At 42.4% G+C, this 22,259-nt stretch overlaps 1 protein-coding gene across 4 annotated transcripts in view; it reads right to left on the bottom strand.

Moving 5' to 3' along the window:
- Positions 1–22,259, bottom strand: part of FRMD4B (FERM domain containing 4B) — a 293,677-nt gene that overhangs the window by 116,982 nt on the left and 154,436 nt on the right. The window contains exon 1 of one of the 4 annotated variants that reach the window (XM_045529651.1): positions 21,216–21,358. The exons of the other annotated variants lie outside the window; for them this stretch is intronic. Within the exon in view, the coding sequence (XP_045385607.1) occupies positions 21,216–21,239 (24 nt within the window). The 5' untranslated portion in view covers positions 21,240–21,358. Of the gene's footprint in view, positions 1–21,215; positions 21,359–22,259 lie in introns of those variants that run through there. 4 annotated transcript variants of the gene reach the window in all.

The raw sequence follows: 22,259 nt of genomic DNA, 5'->3' as shown, positions 1-22,259 counted from the left end.
GAGTCCACACATACTACCGGCCCCTCCTATTTCTCAATATCCGCCCTAAAACTGCAACAAAGAAATTCCTCACTCTTCATGCCAAAATCTTCCCACCGAAGAAACCCCCATTCCCCAACCCTAAAAACATATAAGCCCACTCAAAACTTCTGGGTGATGCGACTTCTCTGGTCCACTCATGGAGCCCGTGAAGCTCGCCCAGGTTCCTCTCTTGGGACTCGTTACCCTCACCCAGGAGCGCCCCAATAAAGCCTCTTTACTTATCCCTTTCAACTCTGCTCGTCTTTCTTTCTCTGGCAACGGCCAATCCAAAAAATCTTACAGGGACAAGTAGCTAGATGGAGGCAAGAGAAAGCATGTGGCCTGAGAGAAAAGCCTTAGAATTGCTGTGGGGGTTCCTAATGTCCTTTCTGTCACTTCTAGTCCCTTCCACTGGTCTGGGTGAATTTTTGTCTTTGAGTTCCATGAAACACTCTGTATTCCTTCAACAAATCACCTTTTTTTTTTTTTTCTCTCTCTCTGAAGTTAACTTGAATCGGCTTCTGCTTCTTGCAACTAAAAGCATCTTCCTAAGATACCACAGATTTGCTATTCCTAAAGCAAAGCAAAAGGGTTCCAAAGGACAGACCCCCCCACACACTGTCATTAATATGGTAAAGTCATCCACTCATAATCATTGATGCTCCCTCATATAGATGAAAACACAACCCCCAAGCGGGTCTGACATCTGGGGAGGGGAGTGAGCTAACACCTCGTGGTATGTTGTGATAAGAGGCCACACAGGGCAGGTTGGAGAAGGGCGGTACAGATGAACTGGAGAGAAAAAACACTACAGTTACACGTCTACACAGCACACATGGTGTTCAGTGTTCACTGAGCCCTTTCTTCTGGTGGGAGGATGGTTCCACTGGGAGGTCAGAGGGCTGATTTGATGGTCGTTAGCAACAGAAAGGCCTGCTCTTGTCACTTATTTAACTTGGAGGTGGAAAAGTGGTGGATGTATTTTATTAATCAAAACAACACTTATGAATAAATTTTAGTTGATAACATCAGAAATCAGGTAATGCCACATTAAAAAAAATTCAGATTGGGAGCTTCTTTGGAGAAGCGGTAAGATCTGGAAACACTGGGCTCAATTTCCTCCATGGCAACATTTGGCCGGGGCAGAGAAGAGTAGCTCCCTTCGGGGTTTGTGGTTTTTGGTTCACCCAAATGTATTAACTTCCAGGCTCCTGGGAGCCCTGTCATCTGAGAGAGCGAACCCTGATTTAAGTTCACCAGAGAAGACCTGAACTTAAATTATGGATCACCTGATTTAAGTGATACCAGGGAAGAGACATAACCAACATCAACAGAGGCTCTGCTGTGCACCCGGTAAAGTACATGACATTTAACAGTTATTAATGTATGGATTTTGATTTTTAACCTCTACACAAGCTTATGAAGGAGGCATCTTCCTTTCAACCATCAGGAAATTGAGGCCTGAGAAGTGATGGAACTTGCACAGGAGTTTTAAGCCAGTTATACACTAGCTGAAAATGATATTTTATCTCTTACTGGCTGTGTTACCTTGGAGAAGTTACTTAACCATTTTGAGCCTCATAAGAAATGTCCTGACAGCTTCCAATCTGACACTCTGAGAGTAAAATAAGCTACTTCTGAGGTCGACAGTAAGTATAGTACTTATTTGCTTGAAAACTGAAAAATAGCTAAACTTTTGTATTTTTATATAGATGTATTCTATTAAAAATGTTTTTTAATGGGAGGAATATTACTAACCCATTTTAAAGAATATAAATGACAGGTAAAGGTAACAAGTCAGCTAACGAGCACTCGGCAGGAAAATTTTCCAAAGCTGATATGGGGAAATAAAAGAGAAGGAACCACTGGATTCTGTGTGCCCTGTGTGTGCCTAGTACCCAGCTAGGTGCTTTGATTAGACTATAACACCACTCCTAGGTACTTTCTATATTCCAGGCATTGATCCTATGCACTTTACATACTCCACCCTCATGATGCTCACATGAGGTAGGTACTCTCAGCACTCCAATATTACAGGGGGAACTGAGCTTAGAGAGATTACAAATAACAAGATTCATAAATATTAATATCAGAACTGGACCCAAACCCAAAGTCCAAGCGTTTAATCACTTAGCAATACACATGGTACGACATACATGACAAAGTGACCGTGGCCTATTCTCAGTGGATCAGATGAGTGGATAGAAAAGCAAAACCAAAGTATCATGAAGTGGGCATAAAAACTCATTTTACTTCCAAAGGAGAACTATGACTCGGAATAGTTACAATTGTGGAATTTGTAAATAGAAAGACTCTTGGAAGGCATCTATTAACCCCCACTTATTTTAGATATGGGGACACTAAGGAATGGATGCACCCAAAGCCACACAGAGAGTTAATGCCAGATCTGGGACTAAAACTCAGGACTCTGACTCCCAGGCCAGAGTGTAAATGACATGCACAAGAGGTTACTCAGGTAATAAATACCATCTTAATTCAAATGAACCTTTTTCCAACAGGTCAATTTTGTTTTAATTTTAAAAATACTTGGCCGGGCGCGGTGGCTCACGCCTGTAATCCTAGCTCTGGGAGGCCGAGGCGGGTGGATCGCTCAAGGTCAGGAGTTCGAGACCAGCCTGAGCAAGAGTGAGACCCCGTCTCTACTAAAAATAGAAAGAAATTATCTGGCCAACTAAAAAATATATATACAAAAAAATTAGCCGGGCATGGTGGCTCATGCCTGTAGTCCCAGCTACTAGGGAGGCTGAGGCAGTAGGATCGCTTAAGCCCAGGAGTCTGAGGTTGCTGTGAGCTAGGCTGATGCCACGGCACTCACTCTAGCCCGGGCAACAAAGTGACACTCTGTCTCAAAAAAAAAAAAAAATAAAATAAAAAAAATAAAAAAAAAATAAAAATAAAAATACTTGTAACAACCAACAGGAAAAAAAAAAAACAAACTAAGCATTTCTTATTTATTTTAAAACACAACCCTCACCAATGCTTTATTTTCTAATGTCAAAGCAGGAGTCATATTTAAAGGGAGCTGTATATGGAACATAATGATTTTAAATATAGGATCATTTTTTAACCCCACAGAGACCAGAATAATTGCAGAAGTGACCCCTACCTAGTGGCAGCTAATAGTAGCAATGGCTCACAAAAAATAAAAAAGCATCCTTAAAAAATGATCCCTTTGGAAAGCTTCTCTTAACATCCACCCAGACTCGATGCCCTTCCCTCCACCTCCTCCGCCACTGAACCCCATGCATTCGGAGGTTAAAATTGTGCATGTCGGATTAAAACTCACACCTCGGTCTGTGGCTGGCCTGCCTTTGCTCCCCAGCTGGTAAGAGGCAGTCCTCAGAGTGCAGGCGCTGATTGCCGGTGGAAAGACTTTGTCCAGCTGGTCAGTGGTCAAATGAGGAAGGTCAGGAGGGAAGTGAGAATCGGCTATAGGTCACATCTCTGGTTTCATGGGGCTTCCAGATTCGGCAGCCCATGGTGGGGTTCAAGTCTACAAGGGACGCACATTCCCCCACCCCTGCCCCCTCTCCCACTACCTGACTTAGGAGATGAGAGAGGAGAGTGCACTAGTAAGAAACCGAAAGGCAACTCGAGACAGGGCAGTATGGGACCCCTCGTAACAACTGGGGTCAGCTTGAAAAGAAACAGGAAATTTCAACTACAAAAAAAAAAAAAAAAAAAAAAAAGACCAAAACTCCAGCCTACTTTGGTTTTGCTTTAGTTGTTCTTTTGAACACAGAAATATGAAAGCTTGGTAAGGAAGCAGCAGCTTCCCCGCCACCCCCACCTTGTTCCCTTTTGACCTTTTTTGAAAGCTTAGCACAAGAGGGCCTGCCTCATGAAAATGACTCCTCAGGGTTCTCTGTGGAATGGCCCATCCAGGGTTTCGTCTGCCATCTGGAAGTGAAAAGCCAGCTATCTAACTGGGTTCCACACTTCCAACTGAGCCCTACAGCGGTCCCATCTCCACATGGCCACCAGAGCGATGACTTCAAAACACAGATCAGATCCCTTCACCTCTGTGTTGAAAACTGTCCAATAAATAGCTTCATTGCTTTGTGTCCTCAGGGCCTAGAACAGTGCCTGGGACATTTTAAGACTACGGTACATAAATATCTGCGGAGTAAAGGAATGCCTCAACTGTTCAGAACCCTGACACGGTCAACACTGACTTACATTCACAAATGATTTAAACTGACAGAGAACAATTCAAAGGGAGGATGTCCCAGTCAACTCCTGAGCCTTGGCCCAGAAAAACTGACATATAAAAAAACAAGCTTTCCACCCAGAGAACAAGGTGTACTGTTAAACTCCTCGTCAGATGAGGTATTCTGCAGGAATTGGAGAGCAGGAGAAGGATGTATCTAGGACGTTCTTGCTTTGGGATCTATTGAGTGGATGGAGTTTTATATTTCACCCAAATGATGTCAACCCCAGCTGAACAGGGCCCCTTTATATCAGCTCTGGGTGTTGACTGAATATGAGCTATTGATGCTCTGGGTCAGAGAATGGCCTAGACTGACACAGATGTCTCCACACGGAGTCAGCTGTGATTTTCCCTCAAGTTCTTTCAAGACGGTGCCTGCCCTCCCAGTGCGCAATCACTGGGGACTTCTTCAAGTATCAATATCACAATTCTCCCAGTTTCTATTAAGCACTTGCTACATGTCACATGAGTGCAGAGCATTTCATGGGTGCAGTCTCTTTTTTTTCAGGCTGCTAACAACCCTACGAGGTAGGAAGTATTTCTGTTTAGATTTTATAGAGGACAAAGCTGAAGCCCAGAGAGGTAAAGTGGTCTCTGGTCATACTGCTAGAAAGTGGGGCGGAAGCTCAGGCTCCATCAGTTGTATCAGGGTAGGACTCTTGTGCATGGATGGAGAGAGAGGACGAAAAGCAGGCAGTGTAAAAGAAGCAAAGGAGGAAGGTGGTCGGGGAGGAATGATAAAGAAGGGGAGAATTCAGTTTTCCAAAGCTAAAATCAAGTAATCTGCCTTAAGAAAAATTAACAGAAAGTAATGGCTGCTGTGTGCCTACCCTGCCATTTACATGTACATGGACCATTTCAATGAATTTTCCTAACAACCTGTGAGGCGGATTCCATTATTATAATAGCTTCATTTTATGGATGAGAACATTGAGTCTGGGAAAAGGTACATGGCTGGCCCCAACCCACAGGGTCACAGAGCCAGGAAGAGGCACAGTAGGATGTAAACCCAGGTGTTCTGACTCCAGAATTCATGCTCTTAACTGCTAGATTACTTCTGTTCCAAAGTATTTCCCATCTAACACATCCAACATATTAAATCATATGTAGCTTAGGCATTTAATATATCATCATGATCTCAAAGTATATCACTGCTCTGTAAAAGCTTGACCTAGACTCACCAAACCAGAGGAGGCTGGTTCAGGTCGCCATCTGGAAGCAAGACCAGAAGAGGAGTAAAGTTTTTACAGTCACCATCCCTTGGCTATCTCCTGGCCCCACACTGAAGAAATATGCGCAGCTGCTAAAAATGGTGTCTGTGTTTGCTATCGATTTTCCTGGAGCATCCAGGATGGAATTCTTCCCCACCTGCTGGGCTGCTTCATGTCTGTGTGACCACTTGGGGTGCAGGATGACATTTATCAGTGATGTGGCCTCCTGGGTCTGACTCCACATTGTTCTGGGCTTCAGATGTAGCCTAGCACACAGGTAATTAATTCAGTGTGGCCAAGTTCTGGATCCTGTGTTCATTCATTTACTCACCCAACATTTACTGAACACTTTCTAAGCGCAAGCACTGTTCTCAGTACTAATATACATCAGCAGGTAAGACTGAAAGAGCGCTACGTCTGGAGTCTGTCCTAGAGTTCTCAACCTCAACACTGTTGACATGTGCAGCCAGAAAGTTCTTTGCTGTGGAGCACAGTCCTGGGCATTGTAAGGTGCTCAGCAGCATCCCTGACCTCCACCCACTAGATGTCAGTAGATCCTACCCCTCCATGGTGACAACAGATACGTCTTTAAACATTACCAAATGTCCCCTGGGGCACAAAATCATGCCTTTTGAGAACAACTGCTCTACAGATAAGGAGAAGAAAAGAAACTATTAATAATTAAACAAATAAGATATTTTCAGATAACAATAAGGGCTCTGAAGTAGATAAATAGCAATAGATTTGAGTTCTGAGCATGTGCAAAACTTACTTCAAAACTCACTACTCCTTACCCAGGAAGCATGAGAAATGAGGGAATTGGTGGAAAGAACTTAGATTGGACCACTGCTCTTGACAAGTGGCTCCCAAGTAGAGATTGACGGGGTAACCTTGTTTTCTGGACATTTAGCTCCTTTAGCTCCTTTCTGCAAGGAAGGAGCTCAATGTCATTCTGCAAGCTGCTTTGTGCCTGGCAGAGGTTGGGAGAACAAACAAAGGCTGGCCAGTAGGTGGACAGTCATTTCTGCAGCTCCAGCTCCAAGTTGGCAAGCAATTCCAGCCAGCTTTGGGCAGACATTCCCTGGGGAGGGCATTCTCATAAAAGACAATCCCTTATCAGATTATAGCCTGATGTCATAAGTCTGGTGAAAAGAATAGCCAGGTTTCAAAGGAAGGAAGGAAGAAAGAAAGAAAGAAACTTATTAAGTCTGGAGCTGAAAGCCAGCAAGAGACACCAGCCTGGTGTCAATGAGACATGCACAGGATTTAGAGTCAGAAGGCTTGGATTTGTGTCCTGGCCCTGCCATTTACCTGACTATGGCCTGAACATTTATGGTATTTCTCTTAACCTCACTTTCTGCCCCTGTGAAATGGAAATGATAAAAATCAATCATGTTTAGCTTTGTCTCTTGTGTTATGTTGAACCTAAAAGCTACCTCAAGGTCACAGATGAAAATCGTATCACCAGTAATACACACTCTATTTATTGAGCACCGATTAGGTGTTAGGGTCTGTGCTAAGTGCTTAACACGTGTTATCAGCTTTATTCTTCCCCTAGTGCTGTGAGTACTACTATTAGTGGAAATGATTTGTAAGGTGTTCAGTACTATTCTGTTAACAACAAATAGTTATTTGAAGTTGGCTAAATGGTTACTTTTCCCAAGAAAAAAGTTCTTCTGGATTACTAAGGCACCAAGTTGTCATATTTAAATTGAAAATCAACCCACCAGTTAAACCCTGGCAAGAGCCAGCAACTCAATAACGGGGGGTTATTTCGTTCTGATTTCCCAGTGATAATCAACAGACTAACTTAAGACCACCATTTTTAGCTGCCCACATACCCAAAGCTGGGGAATGAAGATGGCATACGTTCACATCTTATCTGATTGTGACCAGATCATGTCTTGGGCCAAGCTACCTTTGTTGTCACCAACATGAAATGCAAATTAATATATGCTGATGGCTTTGTCTAGGGCAGGTGCTTTTACATACATTTTCTCCATTGAATTCTCATTACCGCCCTGTGAAGTACATAGTTTTTACCCTCCATTTTACACTGAAGAAGCTGAGATTCCAAGAGGTTGAGAATAACTTGCCCACAGCCAAATTCAACAAGAGACTCACAAATCACATGAGAGGGAAAAATTAGGGCCATATATCTTCATGGAAGAAACTGCAGTGAAAAGTAGGATTCTCTTTATACTCTGATGGCACTTTTCCAATTAGAAACTCATATTAGGCACTGAGAAGAGACTGTCAGATGTTTATTTTCAGAAAAACATGCAGGATATTTCTACTGTGCTCCTCCAGAAAGAAACATCCTCTTTACTTAAAACCAGTTGTTAGGCTGTATTTTTAGATGTCATGGTACAGTATCAATGAGTCAAAAAATAAAAAAAAGGGGAAGGCACAGATATTGTAAACAGGAAAAGTCACAAAATATAACCAAGAAAATTGGAAAGCACAGCCTGTGGGTTTAGGGGGACATTTTCGTTTTCATCTGTAGTTCAGGTTAACCAGAAATGAAAAGTTCTCTGGTCGCCTTGTAGAAAATGGAAATTTTGGCTTCAGTGATTATGCAAGTAGCAGACACCCTGTGGTTTGGAAACTTTTTGCTTTGCCAACTGTCAGTTTTCTCTTTTCCCGTGAAAAACAGCCTGTAGGAGGGAGCAAAAGTACAGCGTCTTTCAAAAACTTAAAAGTAAAGACAGTGAAGGGATTTTAAAAATAAACTGCAGTATGGGTAATTTAAAGGTATTCTAGGTACTGTTCATTCACTGTTTGATACATTTGGAAATCCTGGGCTTAAAATGAGCCACCTACAGAGCAAACAAATCACACACATTGCCCTGTGAACCTACAAATTAACAAAAATTAATTAGAAAACCCAAATCAACTTTATACTAATTTTGGAGTACATGCTTATTGTCTGGGTTTTCATGTTTCAATTTTTCATCAACCTTGTTAGACTGTCTCTGATTTATGCTTTTCAAAGTCTCTTTGTTCTTTGTGGTCCATGTATAAATAGAGGCTGAAATAACTCCTCTTTAGGGAGTTTATAATTAATACAAATGGATCGTATTACGTCCAGAGTCCTAGCGCCTGTCTGTAATTGGTTGGTAGAAATGTCATATATGGGTAGGGGATTTAGAAAAGCATCACCAAACTGTGAAAACAGAAAGGTCAAACTCATTTGGGACATAAAGAAAAATTCTTAATCTTAACGTCCAGGACTTGCTTTACTGTTCACAGAAGAAACATTTCCTCTCAACCTAGAGGCTTCTAATATTTAGTCATGAAACTTCCTTGTCACCTAAGGCAGGTTATGTTTCAAATGAGATTCAGACTCTTCTAAAGGCTAACACGGCATTCAAAGATTAAAACAAAACAAAACAAAAAACTGAAAGGCCACAGGTCATGGAGAAGGCAGAAATATGAAAAAGGAGCCCTCCCCCCAAAAAAAAAAGATTTCTTGGCAAGCATCAGGGAACACAACTAGGAGGAAATAATGCGTTGAGAGAGAACGGGATTGTGGAGCTGGCTCTTAGCCACTCACGAAAGCCCACCGTCCCATTTTTGAGCTGGTTGTTAGGTACAACCAGTAATAAAAATTAAAGTATATAAACTTACAATGAAATAAATTTCGTTAAAAACAAAGGTAATCAAGCTCAAAACTCTTCACTTTCCAATTATTTTACTACATTCATTTTACATTATTTTACTACATCTTACTATTATCTTTGCTCTTGAGGTTGTTGAATCTGTATGGGAGCAACAATTCCCCACTTGGTAAATTGGCCAAGGTGAGAGAATTTACACTACAGCAATTGGCAAATGCCAGTCAGAGAGCTGGCTGTGAAACACCACATTCCAGTGGAGAAGTCCGGGGGGAGAAGGAGGTCTTCGGGAAAGGCGACATTCAGAACACTCTTTCAGGATGTCGAAACCATTGAGAGACCACATGATAAAGACAAAAGAACAGAGGCTTCAGATTCAGACAGAATTGTGTTCAAAGCCCAGCGTACTTAACTTTTGTAGGACTTACTTTTTTAAATCTCTAAGATGGGTTTAATAATACCTGCCAACAGGGTCATGATGCTCATACGCTGGCACAGAGCTTGGCAATGAGAGGCTGGCATAAAAAGTGACCATTATAATTTATTATTATACTTCAAAAAATCCCCAGTGGGCAAGCTCACTGCTGCGGGTCTCCGCATGTCAAATCCTCAGTGTCATCTGCCTTTCCAGTTCTTCTGCAGTGGAATGTAAGTTCTGCAAGCGCAGGGATTTGTTTCATTCACTGGTGTTTTCCTAGCCCCTGAGACTATGCCTAGTCCATCGTGGGGCTTGAAAAATATTTTATGGAATGAACGAATGAGTCAGTTTTCCTTCATTTCCATCTCCTGCTCTACTTTTGAGCTTTCTACCCATTTCTATGGTCAAGGTCCCATTGGCAACTGAGTGACTGCTTTACCTCCTTTTTTTTTTTTAAAAAAAAAAATTTATTGTATATATTCCAGGTGTACAACACTATGTTTTGATTCCTTTGCCTCTGAATTGCCAGATTCCTTCCAGCTGTGTGGCTGCTAGCCTCCTGGAATCTTTTCCCTGCTAAAGAAGGCCGCCGTGACCTTAAAGCACTAGTGGAAGATGCTTCTAGCTTTTTCATTCACAAGCAGAACTGAGCACATGTCGTTATGCTCTGTCGGCAAGTTTCTCCCCACTTCTATTCCTGCTCTGTTCTAATCTCAGTTCCGTTTTGCCTCCATCAGAAGGGACGAGTCTTGTGAGAGGAAATCTCACCCAACACTGGGCGCTGTATCCAGGGAACCAAATATTTTCCCCTGGGGCCCTGCCTCAGCGATGTTTCTTAGACTTGCTCTTGTGGACCAGCATTTCTGAAGGGGGCAGGGCCGGGTCATTTAAAAAAAGTGGTGCTTCTGGTAAGAGTGGCCTGGGGCAGGTGGATTATGCAAACTCACTGGGAAGTCATTCAATTCCGGAATTCGGAATTTTGATCAGACTCACTTTAGGCAGGGGTATAATACTGGGAGGGACTGTCCTCTTAACCCCTCAGTGCAAAGCAGGGGGTGGCAGCAGATCCTCTGGAGTCAGACCTTGGCTCTCCCTCTCAGTAGCTGGTGACTTCAGGAAAGCCAGGTACCCTCTCTGAGTAGCTGCTCTACAATAGTCCTGGAGACAAAAGCCCTAGTTTTTCCAGCTTGGAAACTATTATTCTAACTAGTGTCACCTTTTTTGAGTTCTAGAGAGTTTAATGCACTGGAGCAGGGAACAGTTTTATTAATATCAAAGAGAAGTGATTTGGTTAAACAAGCAAAGTGGATCCTGTGGTGCAGATGAGGACTGAAGTTTGGGGGAAAAAGATATAAACCTGGAAGGGTCAAATGAGCCGGGTCATCCCCAGATTTCCGTGCATATTTTGGGCGAGAATTAGAAATGTTTGTAGAACTTTCAGTTTTGCTTCTTTATAATGTCTTTTTGTGTTACAGCCAGTTTGAGTTCTGCTTTGTTACTGTAGACATTCACGTATCTCTTCCTCTGCAAACACAATAGTAAATTATTAACTAAAACTGCACAGGGGAAAACTGGGACTGTTTTTCCCCCCTGTAATTGGATATTATTCTATTTTATCATTTCTTTCTCCTGATTATAAAGTACCCAATTTCCATCGAATTGTGAACACTGTCCATTTTGCTGGCTTCATTCATTGTTTTGCTTGTTTTCCAGTGAATGACTATTTTTGTGAGCACCCACTCTGTGCCAGGCTCTTGGAGATAAAATAATTACTGTACATTTTGTTGGGGGTGGGTGTCTTATGCCATAGTTGAAGTAGCCAGAAATTCTTTTTATTTGTAGATCACGAGATATGTCATTGAAAGTAAACTTCCCACTTTCCCAAGATAGAAGAGGCAAGGCAGAAAAAGGGCACATCTTTTGCAGCTATGTCCAACAGATCTCTCTGTGATAACAGGAATGTTCTAGAGAGGGCTGGCCGTTGGATATGGCTAACACTCTAAAAGATAGTGGAGCTATAATCAGGTGTGTCATCCTCCAGGAGAGGTTCCAGAGGAAGAACAAGAAAACAGGCTGGCTTCACACTCTTTTTAATTGCTGGCTATGTGGCCTTGGATATTTTTTTTTTTTTTTTTTTTTTTTTTTTTTTTTGAGACAGAGTGTCACTTTGTTGCCCGGGCTAGAGTGAGTGCCGTGGCATCAGCCTAGCTCACAGCAACCTCAAACTCCTGGGCTTAAGCGATCCTACTGCCTCAGCCTCCCGAGTAGCTGGGACTACAGACATGTGCCACCATGCCCGGCTAATTTTTTTGTATATATATTTTTTAGTTGGCCAGATAATTTCTTTCTATTTTTAGTAGAGACGGGGTCTCACTCTTGCTCAGGCTGGTCTCGAACTCCTGACCTCGAGCGATCCACCCGCCTCGGCCTCCCAGAGCTAGGATTACAGGCGTGAGCCACCGCGCCCGGCCTGGCCTTGGATATTCAATGTGGCTTTTTAAGCCCAAGTCTCCTCATTTCTAAAACAGGAGGATGGTATTACCCAGAATCCTCAGCGTAGAACTCCTCACCTCAAAGCACTGAGGTCCCTCCTCTCCCCCTTATTCCTGCTTGTGATGACCGAGGGAGAAAATAAAGTGGTGGGACCCGGATTAAACAATCTGGGAAATTTTGCTCCTTTGCCCTGCCTTTCAGATGACTCAGAGGTTGAGCACAGTAATCCCCAGGCCCAGCACCCTGTAAAGCACTCTTCCTGCAGGGCACCTTCACTCAACCACGCCAGGTTTCGGTAGCTGCCAAACAGGGGTCTTAGCGCCACCACTTTATCACCTGTGTGATCGATACCCATTCACAAGTTCACAAGTATTTATCGAGCTCTTATTGCGTCCCAGACTTTATAATAGACTCTGGGGATTTAACAGTGACACCAACCGGACAGTCCTCTCTCCCGAAGGACACAGCCAGCAGACAAGCAAACCAACCAAAGACATAAGAGGACATTACATCGTGCTAAGTACCATGAAAACAAGAAAATAGAATGATGTGATGGGGGACAGTTGTTAACTTTAGACAGAGCCGTCGGGAAAAGGCTATCTAAGGAGGTAACATTTAAATCTGAGACGGCAACGATGACGGCTCAGCTTCAGGAAGATCTGAGAACTGCACATTCCAGACAGAGGGCCGGTAAGTGCAAAGACCCTGAGGTAGAACATGCTTGGTTTAAGATATGGTTGCATGACTTTTTTTCCCCCATTACTGCACTCCTTAAACAAATTTTTTTTTCCAATAGTAAGAACATTATTTTTTAAATTAAAAAATTTTTCTTTTCAAACAATGCTACATTATTGCACTGTTAAGGAGACTTTCTAGACATCCTCCATCCCCATGAAACGTTAATACCACAGATATACTCTCTATCCTTTAGGTAGAACTGAGCTTCAAAGGGCCACAGACTATTTGAATGCCTAAGATTTTCTCTGCCCCTCAAGAACCAATTTTCACTCCCCTTGGGGGTGAAGTCACCCCGTTGAGAATGCCTAGTTTAAGGGAAAAAATGGCAGCAAATGGCGCTTGGTCACCAACAAGGAGAGTACAGGAGACAAAGGCAGAATTTATGAGGGGCTTAGCAGTGGTTCTCAAAGTGAGGCCCTAGGACCCGCTGCAGCACAGCAGCATCACCTGGAGCTTGTTAGAAGCACAGAGTGGGGCTCTGTCATCTGTGGACTCACAGCCCTCCAGGTCACCGTGATGTGTGCTGGGCTGGCTCACTCACTGCACTGTGGGCCACGGTAAGGAGCATGGGGTTTATTCCACACACAGTGGAAAACCACTGGAGGCTTCTAGGCATGGAGGAGCCAATCCGGAGCCATTTATAAAGGACAACTGCTTACAGTGAGGAGAAAAGACTGGAGGAGGTGGGACCAAAATGGAAGAAGGACAATCCAGTAGGGTTTTGTGCTGGTCTTCATCTGTAAAATGGGGATACACATATGACCTACTTCGTGAGGTTGTTGTGAGGATCAAAAGAGCGAATACCTGTCAAGAGCTTAGCACAGTGTGTGGCACACGGTAAGCACCCAATCAACATTAAAACCAGTCTGTTTTGCCCCTTAGTACTCTCTTCTGAACTCTTATTGGTTAATATCCAAACACAGATTCCCCCCCACTCCTTTATTTATGCCAATGTGGCCAGTTCAGCTGGTGGGCTGGTCAAACTGTAACAGGTCTACAAGGCTCCTTCAGGTCATGGTGAAGGTCAATGGTGTTCTATTCATTTCCTTTCATTTTTCTTTTCTCCCCCACCCCCCTTAAGAGAGTTCACTGTTGACCCAGAAAATGAAACTTAATGTCAAACCCCAGTTTTGTAATCAATTCTGTCTTTAACTCTGGAAAGTTTTTGCATCCATAAAGTAAGAAGCATCACATGCAGGGAGGCAGCACAGTGGAGGGTGAAGCACGGACTCTGGCATCAGGCAAACCTGTGTGCAAGACCGAACTCTGATGCTAGCTGGTAGGACCTTGGGCAAGTCATTTATTCCCTTTGAACCCGTTTCTTTATCTGAAAAGTATGGATAATGACAGTACCTACCTAATAAGAACAGAGGCTGCAACAGGAGAATGGGTGGAAATCACCCAGCATGGTGCCTCGTACTTGGTGTTAGCCACGATGATTATTCATTATTGAACCTGCTACAGTGTGGCTACATGAACCATTAAGAAAAATATAGTTCTGCAGGCCTCCAAAAAGGCAGAAAACATTTTGGCTTGGGATAGACATCAGTGGGACAGGTTGATGAAACAGATAAAACATCCCCACATAGGCTGCTCTCTATATCCACGATACTACATCTAGCCAGCTCAGGAGAACACCCCCTAGTGTCTTCATATCACAGGCATGCGGGTCTCCTGAGAGGGGAATCTTGACACGGGACGGGGTCTTAGCTTCAGAGCTGACCTAATTCAACCAGAAAAAAGCAGGCTATCAAGCCCTGCCCTGCCTGGTTCCTGCCCACCTGTCCCCACTCCCTGGGCTCTAGCCACACTGGTTTTTCCTCTTCCCACCTCAAGGCATGAGGCAGTGGGGAAAGTGCCTGTCTAGCCCAAGTCATCCTTACAACCATAGCTTGATGACCATTTTCTCATAGAAGCCGTTGTGGAGCGGTTATGGGTAAAGACCGTGGAGTCAGACCATCCAGGGTTCAAATCTTGGCCTAGGTGCTTTGCTAGTGTCACCACCATGGGCAAGTGGTCTGATCTCTTTGTTATTAAGTTTCCTGATCTAATAATGAAGATGATACTGGTGCCAGGCTATGAGGTTTAAATGAATTGATGCACACAGAGCGCTTGGAATATCTTTGGGTTCATAGCTCTTGTTATCAGTGTTATTTGTTCTTTTAGCTCTCCATACTTCTTTCTCTTTTGTAGTACTTTTCACAATTGTAATTAAATAATGATATACTTTGTTATTTAATATCTGCCTCGAGGTACTACATCTGTCTTCTTAACCACTCTACCCCCAGCTTGTAGCATACACTTTTGCAAAAGAGGCTACTCAGTAAAAATTTGTTGAGTGACTTTATTTTATAAAAATTATGAATGCAACACAGTATTTTTTTTCATATAAAATTTAAAAGTACTACTGGTTGATCAGTAGATCAGTAGTTTCTTTTTTTTTTTGTTTTTGAAACAGAGCCTCACTCTGTTGCCTGGGCTAGAGTGCAATGGTGTCAGCCTAGTTCACAGCAACCTCAAAGTCCTGGGCTCAAGTGATCCTTCTTCCTTAGCCTCCTGAGTACCTGGGACTACAGGCATGCACAACCATGCCTGGCTAATTTTTTCTATTTTTTTTTTTTTTTTTTTAGTAGAGATTGCAGGGCAGGGGCGTCTCACTCTTGCTCAGGCTGGTCTCAAACTCCTGAACTCAAGCGATCCTCCCACCTCGGCCTCCCAGAGTGTTAGGATTACAGGCGTGAGCCTTGTTGGATCTCACTCCTTTTTCTAATAAAGTGGAGTTTGCTCCTTGAGATGGGCACGTGGAGATGTGCATAGTTACCACGAACAACTTCCTATTCTTCTAACTCAAAGGTAGTGGTTACTGTGAAATCTCTGCAGATTTATAGATGAATCCCCTAAAGCCAGATGACTCTTCCAGTGATGAACAGAGCAATTACTTTCAGGTCCCACTAGGGTGACCTTACTCTCAACTCAACACAAGGCCAACTACCAAGAGGGAACCTGTGCCTCCTCCACGCCTGGTTGTTGCTAAAGGTATGCTTCCTGCTCCCAGAGGAACAGTATAAATAGCTGCAGGAGGGGAGGAGGCAAGGCATGCTCTTAGATTCTAAATACCGTCTACAGAGTCCATGTCAATTCTGGGACACCACATGGAAAAACTTGTTTCTTGTGCATTGCTATGGTTCGAATGCATCCCCTCTAAAATTCAGGTTGTGCCAATGTGATAGCCCAGGAGGGCTCCTCCCTTGTGAATGGGGCTGAGGCTGTTATAAAAAAGAGTTCCCACAGCATTTGGCTAGCTTGCCCTTCCGCCTTCCGCCATGTGAGAATGCAGCAGGAAGGCCCTCACCTTGATCTTAGATTTACCGGCCTCCAGAGTGTGAAATATAAATTTCTGCTCTTTTTCAATTACCCAGTCTCAGTTTTTCTGTTGTCTCAGCACAAGATGGACTAAGACAAGTATCACACTCAGAGGCCAAGTAGTTTCTCACCATTTCTCTGAAACGTCACTTAGGACTGTAGTTCTTAAGCTGGGACCTCTCACAGGTCTGTTCATGAGGCTGGAGGAGTTTGCAGCCCTACCCCCACTCCCAAGTATAGGCAGAATGTGTTGGTGACAATCTTTCTGTGAAGACTTTTAATAGCTTTCATCAGATTTGTATTGGGTCCATGTCCTTAAAATGGTTGAGAAACAGATCCTTAAAAAGATGAACACTTGACCTCAAGCCAAGACAAAAGTCTACAGCAGACACACTGCCATCACTTATTTGTGATCTCTGTCCAGTGACATCCAGACAAATGTCTGCACGGTCAAGTGATTTCAAGTGTCTAAATGATGGAAGGCTGATGGGTATCGTGACAATGTCAAGAAGCAGAGAGATCCAAATGTGGGCTCATGAATAACTGGGTCCTATTATGTTATTATGAACATTAGGGGCCCTGAGAAAAAGTTACCCACTCATTACTTTATACACTCAATCTTCTGGTGGTGTCTAAATATTTTCATGACACCATTGTCTTTATTTGCTGTATTTGGAATAGATGTATAATATTATTAAATAATAGTAATTGCCACTGATTAGGTACATCTTCAGCGCCAGATGCTAGCTCTAACCCCCTCACCAATGTTAAAAGGTAGTTTTATTTTTATTTTATTTTTAATTGACACATAATAATTATACATGTTTATGGGGTACATAGTAAAGTTTCACCACACGTTATGTAGAGTGATTAGATCAGGGTAATTAGCATATCCATCATTTCTTTGTGTTGGGAACATTCAATACCCTCCTTCTAGCTATTTGAAACTATATATTATCGTTAACTATCGTCATCCTATGGGGGTACAGAACTCTAGAACTTATTCCATCTATCTAGCTATAATTTTAAATCCTTTAACAAATACTAGAGGCTGGGAAGGGTAGGAGGAAGGGCAATATTGGGAGAGATTTGTTAAAAGTGAGTTTTAGTTACCCCTGTCAGAAGTGGGGGTAACTGAGAGGGGGCACTCAGTTTGCAAATGGCAAGGCAGAATTAACATGCAAAGACTCATGCTAACACTGCACTCTCAACACTCCCTCTCTGTTCAGTGTGGATAGAGCCTATCAAAACCAGAACCTTTGCCAATAGACTCCTGATTGCTTTAGGAGTTACTGTTTGTCTTAGTTGACATTATTCAATTTCTACCTAGGTACATCCCTGCCGATTTAATCTTTTGATCTCAAAATAATATTAATTAAACTCTACTACTCGCAGCCATTTTATTTAACAGCTTTGACACTTCCCAAGAGTGAGTAGCAAGTGAACTACAAGTCTAGTTTGAGAGAGCTACAGAGAGTCCCTGGGGAGTTCCTATTTGTACTCTCCGACTGGTCATGGCCTCCTAAGTGCTGTGGCTGCATCTCAGTCACCTTTGTGTTCCCAAGCCTGACACGCTGCTAGTGCAGCACATATCCAGGTGATGTGCGCATTGAAAGAATTTGGAATCCAAGGAGCACTGTCAAATCTCAATAGGAGAATTGTACCCATTACCCAAAGATTGTGATTTTTTCCTAGAGAGCATCTCAATGTCTGGTTCCAGTTAGTGGCTTCAGCAATTTCTCCATTTCTAGCTTTGCCTCACTCAGTTTGTCCCTACCCCCTACCCATACACTGCCATTGCCTCTACAGGCAACTGGGCCATTATAGTCTGTGCCCTGAATTCATTTCTAGGTGAAAAGGAAAATATCAGTGGAAAGGAAGAAAGAAGAGGGAGGAGGAGAGAGGGAGGGAAAGACGAAAAGGAGACAGGGAGACAGAGGTGAGCAGAGAGAGAGATGTAGCTGCAATGTATCTGGGTAATAGGGAAGTGACTACAAATAATTTAGAGTATAGAGTACTTCTAAGCTGAAAAGGAGACTCAGCATTAGTCTAATATCTTCACTCATCAGTGTGGATTCTGAGGCCTGGATAGAAAAATGTAGCTCCCTAAGGCCACACAGCTTATGGGTAAGAGACTTAGAACCAGTTTTCTCTCTCTTGTCTACTAGGCTTTTCAGCCACAAAACACACCACACAGTTGGGCAGGATAAAGATTCTCTATTATGGAAGGCCAGCTTCTGGGCTACTCCCATTCCTGATTGGAATACCTGAATCTAGAAACATCTAACAGAAATGATGGTAGAAAAAAGTACAGTCTCTCTCTCTCTCTCTCTCTTTTTTTTTTTAAATAGAAATGGGGTCTCACTCTTGCTCAGGCTGGTCCTGAACTCCTGAGCTCAAGCGATCCTCCTGCCTTGGCCTCCCAGAGTGCTAGGATTACAGGTGTAAGCCACCATGCCTGGCCTTAATAGTACAGTCTTCTATTTTTCGTGTAAGCCCCACTTCACAGAATAAAAGTACAGTCTTGAAAGAACAAGTGCAAACTCTACAGTTCATTTTAACTTGAAAGAAGAAAAGAAAAAACCACAAGAGAAAATTAACCAATACAAGAAAACAGAAGTATACATACATTTACAGCCCCATCTGTCCTTTACAGAAGAAGAAAAAAGCATCTGAAATAAATAAGGAATATACCCAATGCCTTCCTTTTCTTAGACTGCTCTTATTGGAATGATAAACTGTTTGTCTAACCTTGCCTGATCACATAAACATATATTAATGTAGTTTACCTGTACTCAGCTTTATCTTTCCAGTTTAGAAAAATATTGCATCTAAAAAATTTTGTAATTTTCTAACATTAAGCAAGAAAAAAAATCTTAATTAGAGCTTTACAGAATCCACCTCAGGGACAAACAATGGTCTCAGACTTGAATTATGATCCTGAAACAAGCCTCTGCTGGGAGCTCACTAGCATTTTCAGGTTGCCATGATGTTTTCCAAGTAAAGAGAAAGTGTTTTAGTCCATCTTTACCTGGTACTATAGATTGTTGTGATGAGAGATAAGACTGCGGGTTCTTTTGTGCACCTGCCCACAGGCTTTTGCCAGCAGTTGGAAGCCACGCATAATAGGAAGCAAACTCTCATTTGGAATGCAGTTTCCACCTTTCCACACGCGCCCATGAGAAGAAACTTGTGCCGCATGAAATGCAGAGATGCTGGAAATTAGGCAAAACAGCTGGCCCAGAAGTAGCAGAGGGTGGACAGGGTACAGAATCGGAACTCAGGAGACCTGGAATCTAGGCTGTGCCCTGCCCCTAATGGGACATGAAGTCTTAGGAAAGTTCTTCCACTTCTCTGGGTTTTGATCTTTTCAGTAATAGAATGAGTAAACTGGACAAATCAATTCACAAGGTTTCTTCTTGCTTAAATGTTCCATGGCATAAATATATTTAACAATTCTACTCACCAATGTATTTGTCCACCACCCATCCTCCTACCTTTGGATAGTTACTGAGCACTCTCCTCAGGGGAGGGACCTAGTACTTGTGTGCAGGCACCTCCATTCTAGCAGTGACTACTTCCCCATATACTCCAAATGGGGAACCAGATAAATAGTGCACTGCAATACACAGAATATGCTCTGGAGTGGAATTTGGTATGCTGGAAATATTTCCCCCCTGTGCTAAGAGCTGTAGTTTCTGATCCTTGAAAGGGCTGCAAAACAAGGTGATCTTACCTCTAAGGAGGTTCTATGGCTTGAATCTTAAGAACAGGATCGTTTAACATGAGGCTCTAGGTCACCATAATGCCATTCTGAGAATCCAGGGCACAGGACTGCACTTTGGACAAGATCATACTCCTTTCCACTCCTTCAGACATTAGAAATCTTTAGATAGGACCAATTTAGGGACAACTGATCCATTTCTAAGGCCACATAATTATGTGATATTATGGCAAGTTGGTACGATCCCAATCCCTATTGTGATATATTTAATTCTTTGACGTTTCTCTTCTCTACCCAAACCTACCCACTTCCTCTACAGACTTCCTTCTATCCCCCAGAATTTTGCAGTCTACTGGATGAGATCATTTCCTTTGTTTTCTAGCCAGATTTTCCTCCCCTCCACCATCACCAACATCTACCTATCAGGGAAGAAAAATGGACACACAGAGTTGGACTTAACGAGTTTACCATAACCACATTACAAGGGAGGAAAGAAAAAAAAACCTGCGCTTTAATAAGGATGTAGGACTTCCTCTGACAAATCATAAAAGTTTTATTAATAAATTGATAGCCATCCCCAAAAATGGCATTTCCGAAGTCTCTACCTTGAGCTGCTGAATTCTGATCACAGAGTCCTCACCCCATAAACTAGCCTAGGGGACAGAATTCAGTTTTCCTGCTTCTTTCTGAAGGCAAAACAGGGACGTGCATCAAAGGGTCCTTTCACAGAGGCTACTAATGAGTTCTAGGACATCACAGGATCTTTGCTGCCAAACGTTCGGAAAAATAGAGAAGGCCCCAAACACATCTTGTTGATGAAATGATTAACAATTATACAATTAGAAATCTAAAAGCATTTTCCTGCTGCCTACTGACATAGTTCCTGCGCTCTCTCTGTCCTTTCTGTATCCGTAAAGGAGTTCGAGTCTTTAAAATTTAAAAAGGAAAAAAAAAAAAAAAAGAAGAAAGAAAAGAAAAGAAAGAGGGTGGGTGGTGAGGGGTAGGAAATGATGAGGTGGGATTATGTAGTTCAACAAGAATTACCAAAGTTCTGAAGCAAAACAAGAAATCAACCTTCAGGACCTTTAAAGGAGCAAAGACAGCATTTAAAACGACAGGAAAACCCTGCAGAACAGGAGTGATAAGGGCCATCGTTACTTCGGTATCCAACGGAACACATCCAACTCTGTTTTGGAAAGGGCAATTCTTTGAAAAGAGCAAAAATTAACATTTCTTGTAATTTCCTTTTTTGAAAGTTGGGTTCTGGACTATTCATACTTAGATTAGGGCACCTCCAGTACAATATTAAAATGTGCCCAAGATTTTGCTAAGAAACACCAATAAAAGCACCATTACACTGTCTGTAGGTGGAAAATTGTAAGAGAAATTATTTTCTTACCTCCAAACCATGGCCTCGGCTCATTTAAAGGAACTGGAAAAAACGTACAAGACAAAGGACACACGTATCAAGCACTTGTAGGGGGTGTGTGTGTGTGTGTGTGTGTGTGTGTGTGTGTGTGTTCATTTTCTCCAACTACAAGCTGGTGGAAGTAGGAACCTAAAAACCCCTGACGCCTTCCGCTGCCATATAATCTCAAGGAAATGACCATACCGTTTGTTGCTTTGATTAGAAACAAAAGCCTTTCAACATGAGTCAGGGGAGCAATGGGAAAAAAAAAAAAGAAACAAAACAAAAAACCACGACAACTAAAAAACTTCTACCATTTCTTTTGGCCACCCAAAGTCGCTCTTCATTATACATTTAAAGCATGCGATGAAATGTTGTTTACTGTTTTCTAAACTTCATTGATAATGCATGCTCTGGGTTGTGTCATTATTCAGAGATAGGCTATGCCGTGGTGTACCAATCTGAACTTCAATTTTGGCTTTTTGTTCTGTGTACATTCTGGATAAGGCTGGGGATTTAATGAATATAAATTAAACTAATATTTAAGTCGACTTCGCTACTCACAGGCATTTGATGTCAACAGCTTTTTCACTCAGAAGGAAACTCGGCATCACACGGGACAACTTTAGCGATATCAGTCAGCATCAGAGATGCCAGCCACAACAGAAAGTCCTGGCAGAATGACTGTGGCCTCAGAGTGGATTCATTTCATCAATTGCATTTAACAAAATCATTACTACTGAAATTACTCAATGGATGAGAAATAATCAAAAAACATTATACGTCAAGGTGAAGCAGAGAGAAAAACACACAGAATCCCCGAAAAATAATAAATTCATTTTTTGAAAGAATGGTTAAGTATAAACTTGTGACATGGGACCATGCTTCTTCTACCTGAAAAAAAAAAACTTTCTGAAATTGTGCGCAAGGGGATGGCTAAGAACTTGAGTTCTAGAGTCAGAGCAACCTGGTGTTTTGTAGCTGTGTATGTCCTTGGAAAAATTACCCGATGTTTCTGAGAACTGATTTCCCCCT

Source organism: Lemur catta, chromosome 18, assembly GCF_020740605.2.
Source record: "Lemur catta isolate mLemCat1 chromosome 18, mLemCat1.pri, whole genome shotgun sequence".
Classification (NCBI taxonomy): domain Eukaryota; kingdom Metazoa; phylum Chordata; class Mammalia; order Primates; family Lemuridae; genus Lemur; species Lemur catta.
This window is presented reverse-complemented; position numbering and strand designations above follow the sequence as displayed.